Source organism: Apostichopus japonicus, chromosome 5, assembly GCF_037975245.1.
Source record: "Apostichopus japonicus isolate 1M-3 chromosome 5, ASM3797524v1, whole genome shotgun sequence".
Lineage (NCBI taxonomy): Eukaryota > Metazoa > Echinodermata > Holothuroidea > Aspidochirotida > Stichopodidae > Apostichopus > Apostichopus japonicus.
In genome coordinates this window covers 35186-57079 of record NC_092565.1, presented here as the reverse complement: position 1 = coordinate 57079, position 21894 = coordinate 35186, and the positions used below count along the sequence as shown (strand labels likewise).

General features: G+C 45.9%; 1 protein-coding gene across 1 annotated transcript; it reads right to left on the bottom strand.

Annotated features, from left to right (window-relative positions):
• Window positions 1-17687: 17687 nt before the first annotated feature.
• LOC139968150 (uncharacterized) lies at window positions 17688-21242 on the bottom strand. Its single transcript, XM_071972545.1, has 7 exons — window positions 20813-21242; window positions 19303-20536; window positions 18799-19127; window positions 18526-18703; window positions 18252-18398; window positions 18091-18165; window positions 17688-17987 (listed from the first exon to the last, which is right to left on the bottom strand). Exons 2-7 carry the CDS (start codon window positions 20533-20535, stop codon window positions 17688-17690), a joined length of 2262 nt encoding a protein of 753 aa, XP_071828646.1. The 5' UTR covers window position 20536; window positions 20813-21242.
• Between the last annotated feature and the right edge of the window lie 652 nt (window positions 21243-21894).

Below are 21894 nucleotides of genomic sequence, written 5' to 3'. Positions count from 1 at the left end.
TGAAGTACCCATGGAAATGAAATTTTGACGTGTAGTAGAAGACACCCTCGTCATTGTCATACATCAATTTCGTGTAATTATATGACCGGAAAAGGCTCTTTGTATATATGATTTCTATCTGCTCCAAAAATAGGTGTTTTTGTCTTGAAAAGTTAAAAAAAAAACCTCTTTTCGGTACCCCTTCCTTTCCACCGAGGGTATGTGACGGGGCTGAATTTTGGTTATGTGGGAGAAGAGAGTCGTAGCTACGTGTAGACAACTCATACGGTAGCATTAATTTTCGGGAAGGGGGTATAGTCTATACGTTTTTGAGGTCCCCCCCCCAAAGTAGGTGTTTTTCACCGGTAGTAGTTATAAACGTTTTTTCGAAATCCCGACATTTATACTTTTGAGCGTTACCATGGTTATGGGAATCAGTCCGATTTCCCCCATATTTTCAGGTTATCACCGCTAGGGTTTCCCCTTTCAAAAATAAAATAAACTTGTAGGTGCGTCCCTCCTCCGGGGTGGTGGGGGGGTCATTTTGGAAAAAATCCGAAAAAGTCAAAATAATCAGTGTTACTATGTACGGGAAAATCCCGACTCTTCTACTCTGGAGCGTTACCATGGTTACTGGGGTGGTCCGATTACGGCCATCTTTTCGGGGTACCACCGCTAGGGTGTCCCCTTTCTAAAATAGGATGAAACCTGTAGGTGGGTCTCTTCTCCGGGGTGGTAGGGGGGTCAGTTTGAAAAAAATCCGAAAAAGTCATAATAATTAGTGTTACTATGTACGGGAAAATCACGACCCTTCTACTTTGGAGCGTTACCATGGTTACTGGAGTGGTCCGATTACGGCCATCTTTTAAGGGTACCACCGCTAGGGTGTCCCCTTTCCAAAATTAGAATAAAACTTTTAGGTTTGTCACTTCTCCGGGGTGGTAGGGGGTCATTTTGAGGAAAAGTACAAACAGTCAGCAAAAAACTCTCGGTAGCGTGCGCCATGGGACGCCCGGAAGGTATTAAATTCCCCCACCACTCCCCACGCCTACGAACCGCCAAAATAATCTCAGATTCATCATCAGCACCCCAAGAAGCACCAGAACAGGTGTATTTCGTTCTTTTTTGGAGACACCCACTTGGGGTCGTGCCCCCCTCCCAATGGTTTTTGGCCCCCCCATGCCCCCACACAACACCCAATTCCAAAATTAACTTCAGATTCGTGATCAGCGTGTCGAGAACAATCAGAAAAGATACACACTGCCCGTCTTTGCGACAAAAATTATTTTCCCCCAAAAAAACCATAAGGGGTACCCCTTACGGTTTTTACCGAAATTGCCCCAAAATGGATTTGGTCAAAATGACGTCACAGGGGGTAATCGATGCCCAGGAGTCCAAATCTGCAACTCCCAGGTCCATACCTGCTTCCGTTCGGGAGATATAGGGTCCCAGAGGACCCGATAGAAATACGTGTTCTTCATACGTGCAAAAGTTGGAAAACCCCCTCTTTTCAACCCCCCCTCCTGTCCTCATTGAAGTACCCATGGAAATGAAATTTTGACGTGTAGTAGAAGACACCCTCGTCATTGTCATACGTCAATTTCGTGTAATTATATGACCGGAAAAGGCTCTTTGTATATATGATTTCTATCTGCGCCAAAAATAGGTGTTTTTGTCTTGAAAAGTTAAAAAAGTACCTCTTTTCGGTACCCCTTCCTTTCCACCGAGGGTATGTGACGGAGATGAATTTTGGTTATGTGGGAGACAAGAGTCGTAGCTACGTGTAGACAACTCATACGGTAGCATTAATTTTCGGGAAGGGGGTATAGTCTATACGTTTTTGAGGTCCCCCCCAAAATAGGTGTTTTTCACCGGTAGCAGCTATGATAACCCTAAACAAGGACGCCAGCGCCGAGGTCAACATTCGAGCAGCTTTTTTAATACCTTAGGTCAAATGGAAATCAGGCAAAGTTATAATCGATGGATAGCCCTATCTGTGATCTTTAATTACCGGATGTCCCGTTTCCACCGGATGCCCGGTTTTGCTGTAGCGTGACGTCACATCGACCCACTTTTTGATTCATCTGTACCCATATCTCAAGAACGGAACATTCGATCGTTCCAAAAATAGCACTAATGGATTCGGCATGTCCGATACTATCGGGAACAATATTTTCATGTATTTCGCGCGATTTTTATTTTCTGACGTCATCCGGTGGTGGCGCTATTTTCGGCGAAAAATTCAAATTCACCCAATTTGCTCGAAATTTCAGATTTAGTTAAAACTAATAATTAGAGATTATATAAATGTCGTTTAATCTAATTCCGGTCTTTGATTATTTTTTTATACTTTTGTTAAATATTATCTTATTAATATTTTATTTTGGCCGCCATTTTGTCAAACATTGATGAAATTTTTTTAAATTCACAGAATCGATAGAACATGTCGCGACATATTTTTGCTGCTATTCAAAAGGTAATCAAATATCGAATTTTGTAATAATCGATGATATTGTGTTTTGTGACGTCACTTCCGGTCAGAATAAAAAAGGGTCAAAAGCGGAACTTATTTTGTACAGGCTCAAGTGATAAGTCTTCGGTGTGAGTTACAGGTCGATAGCTTATTCCTCCCGTCTCAGAAACGGACCCCTAGGTAAAACTTTACAGCGCCCTCATTCAGAAAGTAAACGACTTGAAACAAGTTTAAGATAATCACGTGATAGTACGCATCGAGTTACATCACGACACCAATTTGTGTCCCGAAAAACCATATCGTGTACACACAGGAGTCGAATATGCTAACCCCAAGCTAACCCTAGCCAAAGCTAGGGGTTGGGGTTAACTTTGAGTGGCAGCCATCTTGGATTGGTATGACCTTAGGTCAAAAAAAAACTTTTAGACCATTTTCGGTGGTCCGACTTATGATATCCAATAAAAACTAATAAAAAATGATGAACTAAATTTTTGACCTCTGATTGACCTTTGACCCGATGACCTCATGGCCGAAATTTTTCAGGTGACCATTCCTTATGACCTCACAGGTCATCGTTGCAAGTTTCGTGGAAATCGGTCACTCTCACGATTTTTGACCTTTTTTTGAAGGAACGACATTTTTGACCTTTGACCCCCTATAACACATTAACCGGAAGTGACATATACTTGCCCTTTGCATATGTCAGTGCCCTATTGAGCCTTAACATCCACAAGAAATTTGGAGGTCAAAGGTCAAAGTTTACGATTTTCGACCATAACCCTAGGGGTAGTCATTTTCAAAAATGAAACAATGAGGTAATATATTAAGTCAACTGCATTTTATGGCTGTAATAAAAAGTCATGTGACCCAAACTGACCGGAAGTGTGGGTGGGTGTACAGTGACAACAGTTCAACCCTTTGACCAAATATTGGACTTCCCGATGCCCAACTTTCCGAGATCGACCCCAAAAAATGGACACCCGGGACGTGAAAGTGCCCTCTTGGGACGTAGGCACCTATTACATAACATAATTTTTTGGTCACTTCCGGTCAACTTTTTTCAAAAATTTTTCGCTTCTGGTCACTCTACTCGTGCAGACGCATGTTGTGAAAAAAAAAAAAAATTTTGGCACCCCCCCAAATATTTTTTTTTAACCCCCCCAGGGGGGTCCCGTGGGGGTGAGAATGACGAAAAAAAAAAGTTACGTTCGGACCCATCACGTCCCAAGTGGGCATTTTGACGTCCCAAGAGGGCATTGGTCCTAATTAGGGTTAGGGTTAGGGTTAGGGTTAGGGTTAGGGTTAGGGTTAGGGTTAGGGTTAGGGTTAGGGTTAGGGTTAGGGTTAGGGTTAGGGTTAGGGTTAGGGTTAGGGTTAGGGTTAGGGTTAGGGTTAGGGTTAGGGTTAGGGTTAGGGTTAGGGTTAGGGTTAGGGTTAGGGTTAGGGTTAGGGTTAGGGTTAGGGTTAGGGTTAGGGTTAGGGTTAGGGTTAGGGTTAGGGTTAGGGTTAGGGTTAGGGTTAGGGTTAGGGTTAGGGTTAGGGTTAGGGTTAGGGTTAGGGTTAGGGTTAGGGTTAGGGTTAGGGTTAGGGTTAGGGTTAGGGTTAGGGTTAGGGTTAGGGTTAGGGTTAGGGTTAGGGTTAGGGTTAGGGTTAGGGTTAGGGTTAGGGTTAGGGTTAGGGTTAGGGTTAGGGTTAGGGTTAGGGTTAGGGTTAGGGTTAGGGTTAGGGTTAGGGTTAGGGTTAGGGTTAGGGTTAGGGTTAGGGTTAGGGTTAGGGTTAGGGTTAGGGTTAGGGTTAGGGTTAGGGTTAGGGTTAGGGTTAGGGTTAGGGTTAGGGTTAGGGTTAGGGTTAGGGTTAGGGTTAGGGTTAGGGTTAGGGTTAGGGTTAGGGTTAGGGTTAGGGTTAGGGTTAGGGTTAGGGTTAGGGTTAGGGTTAGGGTTAGGGTTAGGGTTAGGGTTAGGGTTAGGGTTAGGGTTAGGGTTAGGGTTAGGGTTAGGGTTAGGGTTAGGGTTAGGGTTAGGGTTAGGGTTAGGGTTAGGGTTAGGGTTAGGGTTAGGGTTAGGGTTAGGGTTAGGGTTAGGGTTAGGGTTAGGGTTAGGGTTAGGGTTAGGGTTAGGGTTAGGGTTAGGGTTAGGGTTAGGGTTAGGGTTAGGGTTAGGGTTAGGGTTAGGGTTAGGGTTAGGGTTAGGGTTAGGGTTAGGGTTAGGGTTAGGGTTAGGGTTAGGGTTAGGGTTAGGGTTAGGGTTAGGGTTAGGGTTAGGGTTAGGGTTAGGGTTAGGGTTAGGGTTAGGGTTAGGGTTAGGGTTAGGGTTAGGGTTAGGGTTAGGGTTAGGGTTAGGGTTAGGGTTAGGGTTAGGGTTAGGGTTAGGGTTAGGGTTAGGGTTAGGGTTAGGGTTAGGGTTAGGGTTAGGGTTAGGGTTAGGGTTAGGGTTAGGGTTAGGGTTAGGGTTAGGGTTAGGGTTAGGGTTAGGGTTAGGGTTAGGGTTAGGGTTAGGGTTAGGGTTAGGGTTAGGGTTAGGGTTAGGGTTAGGGTTAGGGTTAGGGTTAGGGTTAGGGTTAGGGTTAGGGTTAGGGTTAGGGTTAGGGTTAGGGTTAGGGTTAGGGTTAGGGTTAGGGTTAGGGTTAGGGTTAGGGTTAGGGTTAGGGTTAGGGTTAGGGTTAGGGTTAGGGTTAGGGTTAGGGTTAGGGTTAGGGTTAGGGTTAGGGTTAGGGTTAGGGTTAGGGTTAGGGTTAGGGTTAGGGTTAGGGTTAGGGTTAGGGTTAGGGTTAGGGTTAGGGTTAGGGTTAGGGTTAGGGTTAGGGTTAGGGTTAGGGTTAGGGTTAGGGTTAGGGTTAGGGTTAGGGTTAGGGTTAGGGTTAGGGTTAGGGTTAGGGTTAGGGTTAGGGTTAGGGTTAGGGTTAGGGTTAGGGTTAGGGTTAGGGTTAGGGTTAGGGTTAGGGTTAGGGTTAGGGTTAGGGTTAGGGTTAGGGTTAGGGTTAGGGTTAGGGTTAGGGTTAGGGTTAGGGTTAGGGTTAGGGTTAGGGTTAGGGTTAGGGTTAGGGTTAGGGTTAGGGTTAGGGTTAGGGTTAGGGTTAGGGTTAGGGTTAGGGTTAGGGTTAGGGTTAGGGTTAGGGTTAGGGTTAGGGTTAGGGTTAGGGTTAGGGTTAGGGTTAGGGTTAGGGTTAGGGTTAGGGTTAGGGTTAGGGTTAGGGTTAGGGTTAGGGTTAGGGTTAGGGTTAGGGTTAGGGTTAGGGTTAGGGTTAGGGTTAGGGTTAGGGTTAGGGTTAGGGTTAGGGTTAGGGTTAGGGTTAGGGTTAGGGTTAGGGTTAGGGTTAGGGTTAGGGTTAGGGTTAGGGTTAGGGTTAGGGTTAGGGTTAGGGTTAGGGTTAGGGTTAGGGTTAGGGTTAGGGTTAGGGTTAGGGTTAGGGTTAGGGTTAGGGTTAGGGTTAGGGTTAGGGTTAGGGTTAGGGTTAGGGTTAGGGTTAGGGTTAGGGTTAGGGTTAGGGTTAGGGTTAGGGTTAGGGTTAGGGTTAGGGTTAGGGTTAGGGTTAGGGTTAGGGTTAGGGTTAGGGTTAGGGTTAGGGTTAGGGTTAGGGTTAGGGTTAGGGTTAGGGTTAGGGTTAGGGTTAGGGTTAGGGTTAGGGTTAGGGTTAGGGTTAGGGTTAGGGTTAGGGTTAGGGTTAGGGTTAGGGTTAGGGTTAGGGTTAGGGTTAGGGTTAGGGTTAGGGTTAGGGTTAGGGTTAGGGTTAGGGTTAGGGTTAGGGTTAGGGTTAGGGTTAGGGTTAGGGTTAGGGTTAGGGTTAGGGTTAGGGTTAGGGTTAGGGTTAGGGTTAGGGTTAGGGTTAGGGTTAGGGTTAGGGTTAGGGTTAGGGTTAGGGTTAGGGTTAGGGTTAGGGTTAGGGTTAGGGTTAGGGTTAGGGTTAGGGTTAGGGTTAGGGTTAGGGTTAGGGTTAGGGTTAGGGTTAGGGTTAGGGTTAGGGTTAGGGTTAGGGTTAGGGTTAGGGTTAGGGTTAGGGTTAGGGTTAGGGTTAGGGTTAGGGTTAGGGTTAGGGTTAGGGTTAGGGTTAGGGTTAGGGTTAGGGTTAGGGTTAGGGTTAGGGTTAGGGTTAGGGTTAGGGTTAGGGTTAGGGTTAGGGTTAGGGTTAGGGTTAGGGTTAGGGTTAGGGTTAGGGTTAGGGTTAGGGTTAGGGTTAGGGTTAGGGTTAGGGTTAGGGTTAGGGTTAGGGTTAGGGTTAGGGTTAGGGTTAGGGTTAGGGTTAGGGTTAGGGTTAGGGTTAGGGTTAGGGTTAGGGTTAGGGTTAGGGTTAGGGTTAGGGTTAGGGTTAGGGTTAGGGTTAGGGTTAGGGTTAGGGTTAGGGTTAGGGTTAGGGTTAGGGTTAGGGTTAGGGTTAGGGTTAGGGTTAGGGTTAGGGTTAGGGTTAGGGTTAGGGTTAGGGTTAGGGTTAGGGTTAGGGTTAGGGTTAGGGTTAGGGTTAGGGTTAGGGTTAGGGTTAGGGTTAGGGTTAGGGTTAGGGTTAGGGTTAGGGTTAGGGTTAGGGTTAGGGTTAGGGTTAGGGTTAGGGTTAGGGTTAGGGTTAGGGTTAGGGTTAGGGTTAGGGTTAGGGTTAGGGTTAGGGTTAGGGTTAGGGTTAGGGTTAGGGTTAGGGTTAGGGTTAGGGTTAGGGTTAGGGTTAGGGTTAGGGTTAGGGTTAGGGTTAGGGTTAGGGTTAGGGTTAGGGTTAGGGTTAGGGTTAGGGTTAGGGTTAGGGTTAGGGTTAGGGTTAGGGTTAGGGTTAGGGTTAGGGTTAGGGTTAGGGTTAGGGTTAGGGTTAGGGTTAGGGTTAGGGTTAGGGTTAGGGTTAGGGTTAGGGTTAGGGTTAGGGTTAGGGTTAGGGTTAGGGTTAGGGTTAGGGTTAGGGTTAGGGTTAGGGTTAGGGTTAGGGTTAGGGTTAGGGTTAGGGTTAGGGTTAGGGTTAGGGTTAGGGTTAGGGTTAGGGTTAGGGTTAGGGTTAGGGTTAGGGTTAGGGTTAGGGTTAGGGTTAGGGTTAGGGTTAGGGTTAGGGTTAGGGTTAGGGTTAGGGTTAGGGTTAGGGTTAGGGTTAGGGTTAGGGTTAGGGTTAGGGTTAGGGTTAGGGTTAGGGTTAGGGTTAGGGTTAGGGTTAGGGTTAGGGTTAGGGTTAGGGTTAGGGTTAGGGTTAGGGTTAGGGTTAGGGTTAGGGTTAGGGTTAGGGTTAGGGTTAGGGTTAGGGTTAGGGTTAGGGTTAGGGTTAGGGTTAGGGTTAGGGTTAGGGTTAGGGTTAGGGTTAGGGTTAGGGTTAGGGTTAGGGTTAGGGTTAGGGTTAGGGTTAGGGTTAGGGTTAGGGTTAGGGTTAGGGTTAGGGTTAGGGTTAGGGTTAGGGTTAGGGTTAGGGTTAGGGTTAGGGTTAGGGTTAGGGTTAGGGTTAGGGTTAGGGTTAGGGTTAGGGTTAGGGTTAGGGTTAGGGTTAGGGTTAGGGTTAGGGTTAGGGTTAGGGTTAGGGTTAGGGTTAGGGTTAGGGTTAGGGTTAGGGTTAGGGTTAGGGTTAGGGTTAGGGTTAGGGTTAGGGTTAGGGTTAGGGTTAGGGTTAGGGTTAGGGTTAGGGTTAGGGTTAGGGTTAGGGTTAGGGTTAGGGTTAGGGTTAGGGTTAGGGTTAGGGTTAGGGTTAGGGTTAGGGTTAGGGTTAGGGTTAGGGTTAGGGTTAGGGTTAGGGTTAGGGTTAGGGTTAGGGTTAGGGTTAGGGTTAGGGTTAGGGTTAGGGTTAGGGTTAGGGTTAGGGTTAGGGTTAGGGTTAGGGTTAGGGTTAGGGTTAGGGTTAGGGTTAGGGTTAGGGTTAGGGTTAGGGTTAGGGTTAGGGTTAGGGTTAGGGTTAGGGTTAGGGTTAGGGTTAGGGTTAGGGTTAGGGTTAGGGTTAGGGTTAGGGTTAGGGTTAGGGTTAGGGTTAGGGTTAGGGTTAGGGTTAGGGTTAGGGTTAGGGTTAGGGTTAGGGTTAGGGTTAGGGTTAGGGTTAGGGTTAGGGTTAGGGTTAGGGTTAGGGTTAGGGTTAGGGTTAGGGTTAGGGTTAGGGTTAGGGTTAGGGTTAGGGTTAGGGTTAGGGTTAGGGTTAGGGTTAGGGTTAGGGTTAGGGTTAGGGTTAGGGTTAGGGTTAGGGTTAGGGTTAGGGTTAGGGTTAGGGTTAGGGTTAGGGTTAGGGTTAGGGTTAGGGTTAGGGTTAGGGTTAGGGTTAGGGTTAGGGTTAGGGTTAGGGTTAGGGTTAGGGTTAGGGTTAGGGTTAGGGTTAGGGTTAGGGTTAGGGTTAGGGTTAGGGTTAGGGTTAGGGTTAGGGTTAGGGTTAGGGTTAGGGTTAGGGTTAGGGTTAGGGTTAGGGTTAGGGTTAGGGTTAGGGTTAGGGTTAGGGTTAGGGTTAGGGTTAGGGTTAGGGTTAGGGTTAGGGTTAGGGTTAGGGTTAGGGTTAGGGTTAGGGTTAGGGTTAGGGTTAGGGTTAGGGTTAGGGTTAGGGTTAGGGTTAGGGTTAGGGTTAGGGTTAGGGTTAGGGTTAGGGTTAGGGTTAGGGTTAGGGTTAGGGTTAGGGTTAGGGTTAGGGTTAGGGTTAGGGTTAGGGTTAGGGTTAGGGTTAGGGTTAGGGTTAGGGTTAGGGTTAGGGTTAGGGTTAGGGTTAGGGTTAGGGTTAGGGTTAGGGTTAGGGTTAGGGTTAGGGTTAGGGTTAGGGTTAGGGTTAGGGTTAGGGTTCAGACCAATGCCCAGTCGGGACGTCAGAATGCCCAGTCGGGACGTCAGAATGCCCAGTCGGGACGTGAAAATGCCCAGTCGGGACGTGAAAATGCCCAGTCGGGACGTGAAAAAATTTCTAAGTACAAAATGCCCTATCGGGACGTGAAAATGCCCTATCGGGACGTGAGAATGCCCTATCGGGACGTGAGAATGCCCTGTCGGGACGTGAAAGTGCCCAATCGGGACGTGAAAGTTCCCAATCGGGACGTGAAGAAAATGGACAGTCGGGACGTGACAAAATATTATAAAAAAAATACTTCCCCGGGGGTGGGGGTGTCGTAATTCATACTTTTAGATACCCCTGCACCCCTTCGACAAATTGGCGTCATTTTGGTAAAAATTTGAGGGGGGTGAATTTTTGGGGTGGGGGACCCCACCCCCAGTGCAAAACTTGGGGGGGCATCTTCAAACTTTTTTTACCCTTCCGTTACATCCTATTGATGACGTCATAAAAATTTCAGCTCATTTGCATATTCGGTTAATTAATTAAAATTCATTAACCGATCTGCCTAACACTAAATTACTCTATATACGGGAAAATACCTACTTTTATACTTTGGCGCGTTACCATGGTTACTGGGTCAGTCCGATTTCCCCCATCTTTTCAGGGTACCACCGCTAGGGTGTCACCTGTCCGAAATAGGATGAAACTTGTAGGTGCGTCTCTTTCCCGGGGTGGTAGGGGGGTAATTTTGAAAAAAAGTCTAAAACGGTCATAATAATTAGTATTACTACGTACGGGAAAATCCCGACCCTTCTACTTTGGAGCGTTACCATGGTTACTGTGGTGGTCCGATTACGGCCATCCTTTCAGGGTACCACCGCTAGGGTGTCCCCTTTCCAAAATAGGATTAAACTTGTAGGTGCTTCTCATTCCTGGGTGATAGGGGGTCATTTTGAAACAAAATCTGAAAAGGCATAATAATTTGCTATATACGTTTTTGAAAATCCCGACCCTTCTACTTTGGAGCGTTACCATGGTTACTGTGGTGGTCCGACTACGGCCATCTTTTCGGGGTACCACCGCTAGGGTGTCCCCTTGCCGAAATAGGATGAAACTTGTAGGTGCGCGTCTCTTCTCCGGGGTGGTGGGGGGTCATTTTGGAAAAAATCCGAAGAGGTCATAATAATTAGTGTTACTTAGTGTTACTATGTACGGGAAAATCCCGTCCCTTCTACTCTTGAGCGTTACCATGGTTACTGGGGTGGTCCGATTACGGCCCTCTTTTGAGGGTACCACCGCTAGGGTGTCCCCTTTCCAAAATAGAATGAAACTCGCAGGTGTGTCACTTCTCCGGGGTGGTAGGGGGGTCATTTTGAGAAAAAGTACAAACAGTCAGCAAAAAACTCTCCGTAGCGTGCGCCATGGGACGCCCGGAAGGTATTAAATTCCCCCACCACTCCCCACGCCTACGAACCGCCAAAATAATCTCAGATTCATCATCAGCACCCCAAGAAGCACCAGAACAGGTGTATTTCGTTCTTTTTTGGAGACACCCACTTGGGGTCGTGCCCCCCTCCCAATGGTTTTTGGCCGCCCATGCCCCCACACAACGCCTAATTCCAAAATTAACTTCAAAATCGTGTTCAGCGTGTCGAGAACAACCAGAAAAGATACACACTGCCCGTCTTTGCGACAAAAATTATTTTCACCCAAAAAAACCATAAGGGGTACCCCTTACGGTTTTTACCGAAATTGCCCAAAAATGGATTTGATCAAAATGACGTCACAGGGGGTAATCGATGCCCAGGAGTCCAAATCTGCAACTCCCAGGTCCATACCTGCTTCCGTTCGGGAGATATAGGGTCCCAGAGGACCCGATAGAAATACGTGTTCTTCATACGTGCAAAAGTTGGAAAACCCCCTCTTTTCAACCCCCCTCCTGTCCTCATTGAAGTACCCATCGAATTGAAATTTTGACGTGTAGTAGAAGACACCCTCGTCTTTGTCATACGTCAATTTCGTGTAATTATCTGACCGGAAAAGGCTCTTTGTCTATATGATTTCTACTTGCGCCAAAAATAGGTGTTTTTGTCTTGAAAAGTTAAAAAAGTACCTCTTTTCGGTACCCCTTCCTTTCCACCGAGGGTATGTGACGGAGCTGAATTTTGGCTATGTGGGAGACAAGAGTCGTAGCTACGTGTAGACAACTCATACGGTAGCATTAATTTTCGGGAAGGGGGTATAGTCTATACGTTTTTGAGGTTCTCCCCCAAAGTAGGTGTTTTTCACCGGTAGTATAGTTATAAACGTTTTTTCGAAATCCCGACATTTATACTTTTGAGCGTTACCATGGTTATGTGAATCAGTCCGATTTCCCCCATATTTTCAGGTTGTCACCGCTAGTGTGTCCCCTTCCCACATTTGAATAAAACTTGTAGGTGGGTCTCTTCTCCGGGGTGGTAGGGGGGTCATTTTGGAAAAAAACCGAAAAGGCCATAATAATTAGTGTTACTATGTACGGGAAAATCACGACTCTTCTACTCTGGAGCGTTACCATGGTTACTGGGGTGGTCCGATTACGGCCATCTTTTCGGGGTACCACCGCTAGGGTGTCCCCTTTCTAAAATAGGATGAAACCTGTAGGTGGGTCTCTTCTCCGGGGTGGTAGGGGGGTCAGTTTGAAAAAAATCCGAAAAAGTCATAATAATTAGTGTTACTATGTACGGGAAAATCACGACCCTTCTACTTTGGAGCGTTACCATGGTTACTGGAGTGGTCCGATTACGGCCATCTTTTAAGGGTACCACCGCTAGGGTGTCCCCTTTCCAAAATTAGAATAAAACTTTTAGGTTTGTCACTTCTCCGGGGTGGTAGGGGGGTCATTTTGAGGAAAAGTACAAACAGTCAGCAAAAAACTCTCGGTAGCGTGCGCCATGGGACGCCCGGAAGGTATTAAATTCCCCCACCACTCCCCACGCCTACGAACCGCCAAAATAATCTCAGATTCATCATCAGCACCCCAAGAAGCACCAGAACAGGTGTATTTCGTTCTTTTTTGGAGACACCCACTTGGGGTCGTGCCCCCCTCCCAATGGTTTTTGGCCCCCCATGCCCCCACACAACGCCTAATTCCAAAATTAACTTCAAAATCGTGTTCAGCGTGTCGAGAACAACCAGAAAAGATACACACTGCCCGTCTTTGCGACAAAAATTATTTTCACCCAAAAAAACCATAAGGGGTACCCCTTACGGTTTTTACCGAAATTGCCCAAAAATGGATTTGATTAAAATGACGTCACAGGGGGTAATCGATGCCCAGGAGTCCAAATCTGCAACTCCCAGGTCCATACCTGCTTCCGTTCGGGAGATATAGGGTCCCAGAGGACCCGATAGAAATACGTGTTCTTCATACGTGCAAAAGTTGGAAACCCCCTCTTTTCAACCCCCCTCCTGTCCTCATTGAAGTACCCATCGAATTGAAATTTTGACGTGTAGTAGAAGACACCCTCGTCTTTGTCATACGTCAATTTCGTGTAATTATCTGACCGGAAAAGGCTCTTTGTCTATATGATTTCTACTTGCGCCAAAAATAGGTGTTTTTGTCTTGAAAAGTTAAAAAAGTACCTCTTTTCGGTACCCCTTCCTTTCCACCGAGGGTATGTGACGGAGCTGAATTTTGGCTATGTGGGAGACAAGAGTCGTAGCTACGTGTAGACAACTCATACGGTAGCATTAATTTTCGGGAAGGGGGTATAGTCTATACGTTTTTGAGGTTCTCCCCCAAAGTAGGTGTTTTTCACCGGTAGTAGTTATAAACGTTTTTTCGAAATCCCGACATTTATACTTTTGAGCGTTACCATGGTTATGTGAATCAGTCCGATTTCCCCCATATTTTCAGGTTGTCACCGCTAGTGTGTCCCCTTCCCACATTTGAATAAAACTTGTAGGTGGGTCTCTTCTCCGGGGTGGTAGGGGGGTCATTTTGGAAAAAAACCGAAAAGGCCATAATAATTAGTGTTACTATGTACGGGAAAATCACGACCCTTCTACTTTGGAGCGTTACCATGGTTACTGGAGTATTCCGATTACGGCCATCTTTTAAGGGTACCACCGCTAGGGTGTCCCCTTTCCAAAATTAGAATAAAACTTTTAGGTTTGTCACTTCTCCGGGGTGGTAGGGGGGTCATTTTGAGGAAAAGTACAAACAGTCAGCAAAAAACTCTCGGTAGCGTGCGCCATGGGACGCCCGGAAGGTATTAAATTCCCCCACCACTCCCCACGCCTACGAACCGCCAAAATAATCTCAGATTCATCATCAGCACCCCAAGAAGCACCAGAACAGGTGTATTTCGTTCTTTTTTGGAGACACCCACTTGGGGTCGTGCCCCCCTCCCAATGGTTTTTGGCCCCCCATGCCCCCACACAACGCCTAATTCCAAAATTAACTTCAAAATCGTGTTCAGCGTGTCGAGAACAACCAGAAAAGATACACACTGCCCGTCTTTGCGACAAAAATTATTTTCACCCAAAAAAACCATAAGGGGTACCCCTTACGGTTTTTACCGAAATTGCCCAAAAATGGATTTGATCAAAATGACGTCACAGGGGGTAATCGATGCCCAGGAGTCCAAATCTGCAACTCACAGGTCCATACCTGCTTCCGTTCGGGAGATATAGGGTCCCAGAGGACCCGATAGAAATACGTGTTCTTCATACGTGCAAAAGTTGGAAAACCCCCTCTTTTCAACCCCCCTCCTGTCCTCATTGAAGTACCCATCGAATTGAAATTTTGACGTGTAGTAGAAGACACCCTCGTCTTTGTCATACGTCAATTTCGTGTAATTATCTGACCGGAAAAGGCTCTTTGTCTATATGATTTCTACTTGCGCCAAAAATAGGTGTTTTTGTCTTGAAAAGTTAAAAAAGTACCTCTTTTCGGTACCCCTTCCTTTCCACCGAGGGTATGTGACGGAGCTGAATTTTGGCTATGTGGGAGACAAGAGTCGTAGCTACGTGTAGACAACTCATACGGTAGCATTAATTTTCGGGAAGGGGGTATAGTCTATACGTTTTTGAGGTTCTCCCCCAAAGTAGGTGTTTTTCACCGGTAGTATAGTTTTAAACGTTTTTTCGAAATCCCGACATTTATACTTTTGAGCGTTACCATGGTTATGTGAATCAGTCCGATTTCCCCCATATTTTCAGGTTGTCACCGCTAGTGTGTCCCCTTCCCACATTTGAATAAAACTTGTAGGTGGGTCTCTTCTCCGGGGTGGTAGGGGGGTCATTTTGGAAAAAAACCGAAAAGGCCATAATAATTAGTGTTACTATGTACGGGAAAATCACGACTCTTCTACTCTGGAGCGTTACCATGGTTACTGGGGTGGTCCGATTACGGCCATCTTTTCGGGGTACCACCGCTAGGGTGTCCCCTTTCTAAAATAGGATGAAACCTGTAGGTGGGTCTCTTCTCCGGGGTGGTAGGGGGGTCAGTTTGAAAAAAATCCGAAAAAGTCATAATAATTAGTGTTACTATGTACGGGAAAATCACGACCCTTCTACTTTGGAGCGTTACCATGGTTACTGGAGTGGTCCGATTACGGCCATCTTTTAAGGGTACCACCGCTAGGGTGTCCCCTTTCCAAAATTAGAATAAAACTTTTAGGTTTGTCACTTCTCCGGGGTGGTAGGGGGGTCATTTTGAGGAAAAGTACAAACAGTCAGCAAAAAACTCTCGGTAGCGTGCGCCATGGGACGCCCGGAAGGTATTAAATTCCCCCACCACTCCCCACGCCTACGAACCGCCAAAATAATCTCAGATTCATCATCAGCACCCCAAGAAGCACCAGAACAGGTGTATTTCGTTCTTTTTTGGAGACACCCACTTGGGGTCGTGCCCCCCTCCCAATGGTTTTTGGCCCCCCATGCCCCCACACAACGCCTAATTCCAAAATTAACTTCAAAATCGTGTTCAGCGTGTCGAGAACAACCAGAAAAGATACACACTGCCCGTCTTTGCGACAAAAATTATTTTCACCCAAAAAAACCATAAGGGGGTACCCCCTTACGGTTTTTACCGAAATTGCCCAAAAATGGATTTGATCAAAATGACGTCACAGGGGGTAATCGATGCCCAGGAGTCCAAATCTGCAACTCCCAGGTCCATACCTGCTTCCGTTCGGGAGATATAGGGTCCCAGAGGACCCGATAGAAATACGTGTTCTTCATACGTGCAAAAGTTGGAAAACCCCCTCTTTTCAACCCCCCTCCTGTCCTCATTGAAGTACCCATCGAATTGAAATTTTGACGTGTAGTAGAAGACACCCTCGTCTTTGTCATACGTCAATTTCGTGTAATTATCTGACCGGAAAAGGCTCTTTGTCTATATGATTTCTACTTGCGCCAAAAATAGGTGTTTTTGTCTTGAAAAGTTAAAAAAGTACCTCTTTTCGGTACCCCTTCCTTTCCACCGAGGGTATGTGACGGAGCTGAATTTTGGCTATGTGGGAGACAAGAGTCGTAGCTACGTGTAGACAACTCATACGGTAGCATTAATTTTCGGGAAGGGGGTATAGTCTATACGTTTTTGAGGTTCTCCCCCAAAGTAGGTGTTTTTCACCGGTAGTAGTTATAAACGTTTTTTCGAAATCCCGACATTTATACTTTTGAGCGTTACCATGGTTATGTGAATCAGTCCGATTTCCCCCATATTTTCAGGTTGTCACCGCTAGTGTGTCCCCTTCCCACATTTGAATAAAACTTGTAGGTGGGTCTCTTCTCCGGGGTGGTAGGGGGGTCATTTTGGAAAAAAAACCGAAAAGGCCATAATAATTAGTGTTACTATGTACGGGAAAATCCCGACTCTTCTACTCTGGAGCGTTACCATGGTTACTGGGGTGGTCCGATTACGGCCATCTTTTCGGGGTACCACCGCTAGGGTGTCCCCTTTCTAAAATAGGATGAAACCTGTAGGTGGGTCTCTTCTCCGGGGTGGTAGGGGGGTCAGTTTGAAAAAAATCCGAAAAAGTCATAATAATTAGTGTTACTATGTACGGGAAAATCACGACCCTTCTACTTTGGAGCGTTACCATGGTTACTGGAGGGGTCCGATTACGGCCATCTTTTAAGGGTACCACCGCTAGGGTGTCCCCTTTCCAAAATTAGAATAAAACTTTTAGGTTTGTCACTTCTCCGGGGTGGTAGGGGGGTCATTTTGAGGAAAAGTACAAACAGTCAGCAAAAAACTCTCGGTAGCGTGCGCCATGGGACGCCCGGAAGGTATTAAATTCCCCCACCACTCCCCACGCCTACGAACCGCCAAAATAATCTCAGATTCATCATCAGCACCCCAAGAAGCACCAGAACAGGTGTATTTCGTTCTTTTTTGGAGACACCCACTTGGGGTCGTGCCCCCCTCCCAATGGTTTTTGGCCCCCCATGCCCCCACACAACGCCTAATTCCAAAATTAACTTCAAAATCGTGTTCAGCGTGTCGAGAACAACGAGAAAAGATACACACTGCCCGTCTTTGCGACAAAAATTATTTTCACCCAAAAAAACCATAAGGGGTACCCCTTACGGTTTTTACCGAAATTGCCCAAAAATGGATTTGATCAAAATGACGTCACAGGGGGTAATCGATGCCCAGGAGTCCAAATCTGCAACTCCCAGGTCCATACCTGCTTCCGTTCGGGAGATATAGGGTCCCAGAGGACCCGATAGAAGTAGGCTACCTGTTCTTCATACGTGCAAAATCGGGAATTCCCGCTATTTTTGACCCCCCCCCCCCTCCTGTCTTCTCTGAAGTACCCATCGACATTACAGTTTGACGTGGAGTATATGAAACCCTTGTCTTTCTCCTACACCAATTTCGTGTAATTATCTGGTCGGAAAAAGCTTTTCGTCTATATGATTTTTATTTGGTCCAAAATAGGTGTTTTTGTCTTAAAAAGTTTAAAAAAGTTACTCTTTTGGGTACCCCTTCCTTTCCACTGAGGGTATGTGACAGGGCTGAATTTTTGATATTGGGGAGAAAAGAGTCATAGCTACTTGCAGACAACTCACACGGTAGCATTAATACTAGGGAAGGGGGTATAGTCTATATGTTTCGGAGGCCCCCTAAAAAATAGGTGTTTTTCAGCGGTAATAGTGTTATCATATATGGTTAACAGCCGACTTTTCAACTTAGGAGCGTTACTATCGCAACTGCGGTTGTCAGATCAGACCAATCTCTTCAGGGCATCGCCTGTTGGGTATCCTCTTTTCAAAACTATCATTTTAAATGAGTATGTTTCAAACATTCCTGGGCATATGGTTTTGGATTTTTAAAAGAACATGCCGAGGTCCCGAGTGTCCACTTGTACAGAATGGGAAAGAAGACAGAGACAGGAATGTTGTGGTTGCTTACTTTATTATAATACGATAAACTTAAAAACCTCTCAACCTTTAACTCCCCCTCCCCCCCCCCCCACATGCAAAAGCTTGAAAAACATAACAAAGTGTAACTCCCTCACCCCCTCCCCTTCCCATGCTATTTCAAAACAAATCATGTACGTTTAATTAACTTATTAATTTTGTAAGTTAATTTCTGCCTTATTTGTTCGAGGGTTAATTTTTTGAGAAAAGCAGCCTTTGTCGTCTGGTGTCGGTCCAATTTCTGTTGTACTTGGTCGGTCGTCGGTGTGGTTTTGTTTGCAAAAAAGTCGTCAAAAGTCAGTCGAAGAAGAAAGTCGTCGCTGTCGGTCCATTCTGTCGGGTTCTGTCGTTTTCGGTGTCGGATCCCCGACCACATTTGACTCGAAGTACTCGCAGTGCCGTCGCTTGTCGTTGATTCTTTGTCCTCGTTCTGCAAGACAAAGAACAGAGAAAAACAGATATTCATAAAACAGAAGATCATAAGACATCCGATCCCTCTTCCTTATTGCAGTTTCTGATGAATGGTTATTTACCTTGTCAGTTTTTGCCAGAGTTGCTCCCTTCAGATACCTTTCCGGTTGCTTAAGTCCAACTGTAGGGGTCTTGCTCTGTATGATAACAAAGAAAGAAACCGTTAATACATTTGATTATTTCCTGTATGATTCAAGACTCAATCTTATTTTACAACTCTTACCTTCTCAGTGACGCTCCTGATCACCCCAGCAGTTTCTACAGCATTTTGTCTTTTTTGACTGACCAGGTAATATTTTTGCTGTACCTTTTCAGTATGCGTCATGTGGCTGGCCAGAGTTTTCAGTGCTGATGGTTGTTCTTCGAAGCACTGAAAAAAATGAAAAACATATGAAGTAATTTACACCGGTTTAGAATGTTAACGCTAAGAGAGAAACGACAAACACGCTTACTCTCAATATATCGTTCACTATCTTCATTAACAAGTATTTTCTTACCTTAGACACTATAGTTTTCCGCAATAATGTAGTGGAAATTTGACTCTTCAGTCCGGCGTTAAGCCAGGATGAGCTAATGAGACGAGTAACTCTCTTGGACTGTATCGGCTCTCCTGACCAGTAGACCAGCCACATTGGCCCGAAGACCGTCTCCCACTGATTTGGGGGCATTCTTCCTCTGTTGGTAAAGTGAGAAAAAGTCAGGGTTATCACTTTGTTACGAAGCTAGCTAATGGGGTGCCGATGACATATTACAATAGGAGAGAAGTTTACCTTATCTCTTCGATGTAAAAGGTGAGGTCGGTAAACAGCTCTGTGTTCAATGCTAGGGTTGCGGCGCCGTAGGTAGTCACCGTCTTGTGGTCGGAGACCAGCATCGTCCACATATCCTCTCCTTCTGAGTTTCTTTGCTTCCTAGCCCTGATCTGATTCTCCACCGTCATGTTAGCTACTGCCGATGCCCTTTGCCTGTTTGCTAGTACCACCTCAAGCATCAGGTAGTTTCTTATGTCATCGTGCGTCTGCTGGTCTATTTTGCCCTGTCTGTCGGTCCTTCTCAATTTTTGCCTCAGATTTTTTTTGTATTGTGAGCGATTGAATGTCTGTGAAATAATATAGATACGGTGAAATATGAGTAAAATTAATTTGAAATCGATTGTTAGAGATCGAGTACATCGAAGTAAATGACATAACGAACAATGAATTTTTATGAACTCAGTTGTCCACTTCGAGAGACCCAAAACTCGCATTAATATTTTCCCCTCTTATATAACTTACGTCGATATCTTGGCTGTCTATGAGCAGCTCGTCTGCCTCGGCCTCTAATCTCCCCTCTCTCTGCTTACGCTGTTTGTAGACTGAGGTCTTTATCCCAGAGAGGCAATTACTTGCCTCTTGGAAATGTACAGGCGCAATCTTCGTCTCAAGTAACAGCCACTTGAGAAATTTTAAATATGCCGAGATGTAAGCGGCGACGGTCCCCGGTTGTTGCCCCCGATCGCTTGGCATTTCAGCGAACAGGCGGTTAATTTGACCTCTTGTAATGAACTGTTCGATGGTGCCGTCGCCGTACTGGTCCATACGTGTTATCTTACGAACCAGTTCGGCGGAATTTTCCAGATCGAGTGACCCTCCTTCACGGCTTTGGAGCCATTTCCTGTACGCTTTACACTGGTTTTTGATGAAGGTTTGGTCCTTTATCACCCTGTCCGTCTCTCCCTCCTCGTACTCGTCCTCCTCCTCGTGCTCCTCGTCCTCCTCGTCCTCGTCCTCCTCGTCCTCCTCGTCCTCCTCCTCCTCCTGCTCTTCCTCCTCCTCCTCATGCTCCTCCTCCTCCTCCTCCTCCTCCTCCTCCTCCTCCTCCTCCTCAACCTCTTCCTGACGTTCCTCCTCCTCCTGTTGCATCTCCAACACTTCATCACTTTCCGACTCCTGTTCCTGCCCTGTCTCTTCCTCTTCCCGAAACTCTTCCTCTTCCTCCTCCTCCTGCACCTTTTCCTTATTCTTTGCCATTTTAGGGGTTGGAGCTTTTTTCTTCTCATTGCTTCTCTCCCCCTCGATGTCGTGTTCGGAGGCTGATGATGACGAGGATTCATCAATTACTGCGGGCGTCTCTCTCTTTCGCTTCCTTTTTTGGGGGGCCGGTTCTTCTTCATCCGATGAAGATGAGGATGTCATTGGAAGATCGTTACATTTCTTCCACATCCTTGACCTCTCCCTCTTGGTTTTTTCGTCATGCATCCTGTAGAGGTGCTTTCGCAGATCACCGAAAAGCTCTAAACATATCGGGCATTCGATGGGGTTTGTCTGCTTCAGAAAAGCTCGCCCCGCTTTCTCCCTTCTTTTAAAGTCGGCCATCTCTCTGCGAGGGTCCTTAATTTTGTGCTTTTCCCTCAAATGTCGAGGCAATTTGACATACATTGAATGACACAAATGGCATTCTTTTCGGGCGGGTCTCCATTTTTCTAGGTTTGCCCTAGCCCCATTCTCCTCCTCTGATGAATCTGACATGCTGTGTAGAAAGAAAAAAAATGGAACGATTCAAATCTGTAACTTTTCCCTAATATGTAAGAAACGGTGATCCAAATGGTTCTTAAACTGCTCCGTAGATTTCATGAACGTGTTAGCGTTGTTATTTTACCACGTTACTGGTTAATGACCTCGCGTGTTAGGAGACGACTAGGCTCTAAACCTAACACTTCTTTCTTAACTAAAACTGAACGTAACGATAAACCTGCATTAAAATCGTTAATAAAGGATCTATATTCTGAAATCTACTAGTACATACCTAATTTCTCGATATCTTGTCTGATTGAGGAAACGGTAATGTTTTTTACTGCGAGTGTTTGTTTCTGTATCATCCAGACTTGCTGGCGTGCACGGTAGCCTGGTATGGACATAATTTAAACCACAACAAATTGTCAAGTGTCAAAAGTGTCATTTGTTATCGGTGGACCACACCTGATATGCCAAAATAGACCTCAGATTCTGAATCAGAGCCTCACGAAGTACCAGACTAGGTATGGTTCGAGCTTTTTGGTAACAATCCTGTCCCCATCCCCACCCCCACGGGGATTTTTGGCTCCACATACCCAGGAGAAACCTGCTATGCAAAATTAAACTTCAGATTCGTGATCAGCGTGTCAAGAACTACTAGATAAGATACACATTGCCCGTCATTGCGACAAAAATTATTTTCACCCAAAAAAACCATAAGGGGGTACCCCTTACGGTTTTTACCGAAATTGCCCAAAAATGGATTTGGTCAAAATGACGTCACAGGGGGTAATCGATGCCCAGGAGTCCAAATCTGCAACTCCCAGGTCCATACCTGCTTCCGTTCGGGAGATATAGGGTCCCAGAGGACCCGATAGAAATACGTGTTCTTCATACGTGCAAAAGTTGGAAAACCCCCTCTTGTCAACCCCCCCTCCTGTCCTCTCTGAAGTACCCATCGAAATGAAATTTTGACGTGTAGTAGAAGACACCCTCGTCATTGTCATACATCAATTTCGTGTAATTATCTGACCGGAAAAGGCTCTTTGTATATATGATTTCTATCTGCGCCAAAAATAGGTGTTTTTGTCTTGAAAAGTTAAAAAAAATACCTATTTTCGGTACCCCTTCCTTTCCACCGAGGGTATGTGACGGGGCTGAATTTTGGTTATGTGGGAGAAGAGAGTCGTAGCTACGTGTAGACAACTCATACGGTAGCATTAATTTTCGGGAAGGGGGTATAGTCTATAGGTTTTTGAGGTCCCCCCAAAGTAGGTGTTTTTCACCGGTAGTAGTTATAAACGTTTTTTCGAAATCCCGACATTTATTCTTTTGAGCGTTACCATGGTTATGGGAATCAGTCCGATTTCCCCC

Coding starts and splice junctions, on each gene's coding strand:
- LOC139968150 (XM_071972545.1), bottom strand. CDS start 20,535: ATGTCAGATTCATCAGAGGAGGAGAATGGGGCTAGGGCAAACCTAGAA. Junction 18,704..18,798: donor TTTTACATCGAAGAGATAAG/GTAAACTTCTCT, acceptor CTTTACCAACAG/AGGAAGAATGCCCCCAAATC. Junction 17,988..18,090: donor CTCTGGCAAAAACTGACAAG/GTAAATAACCAT, acceptor TTTGTCTTGCAG/AACGAGGACAAAGAATCAAC.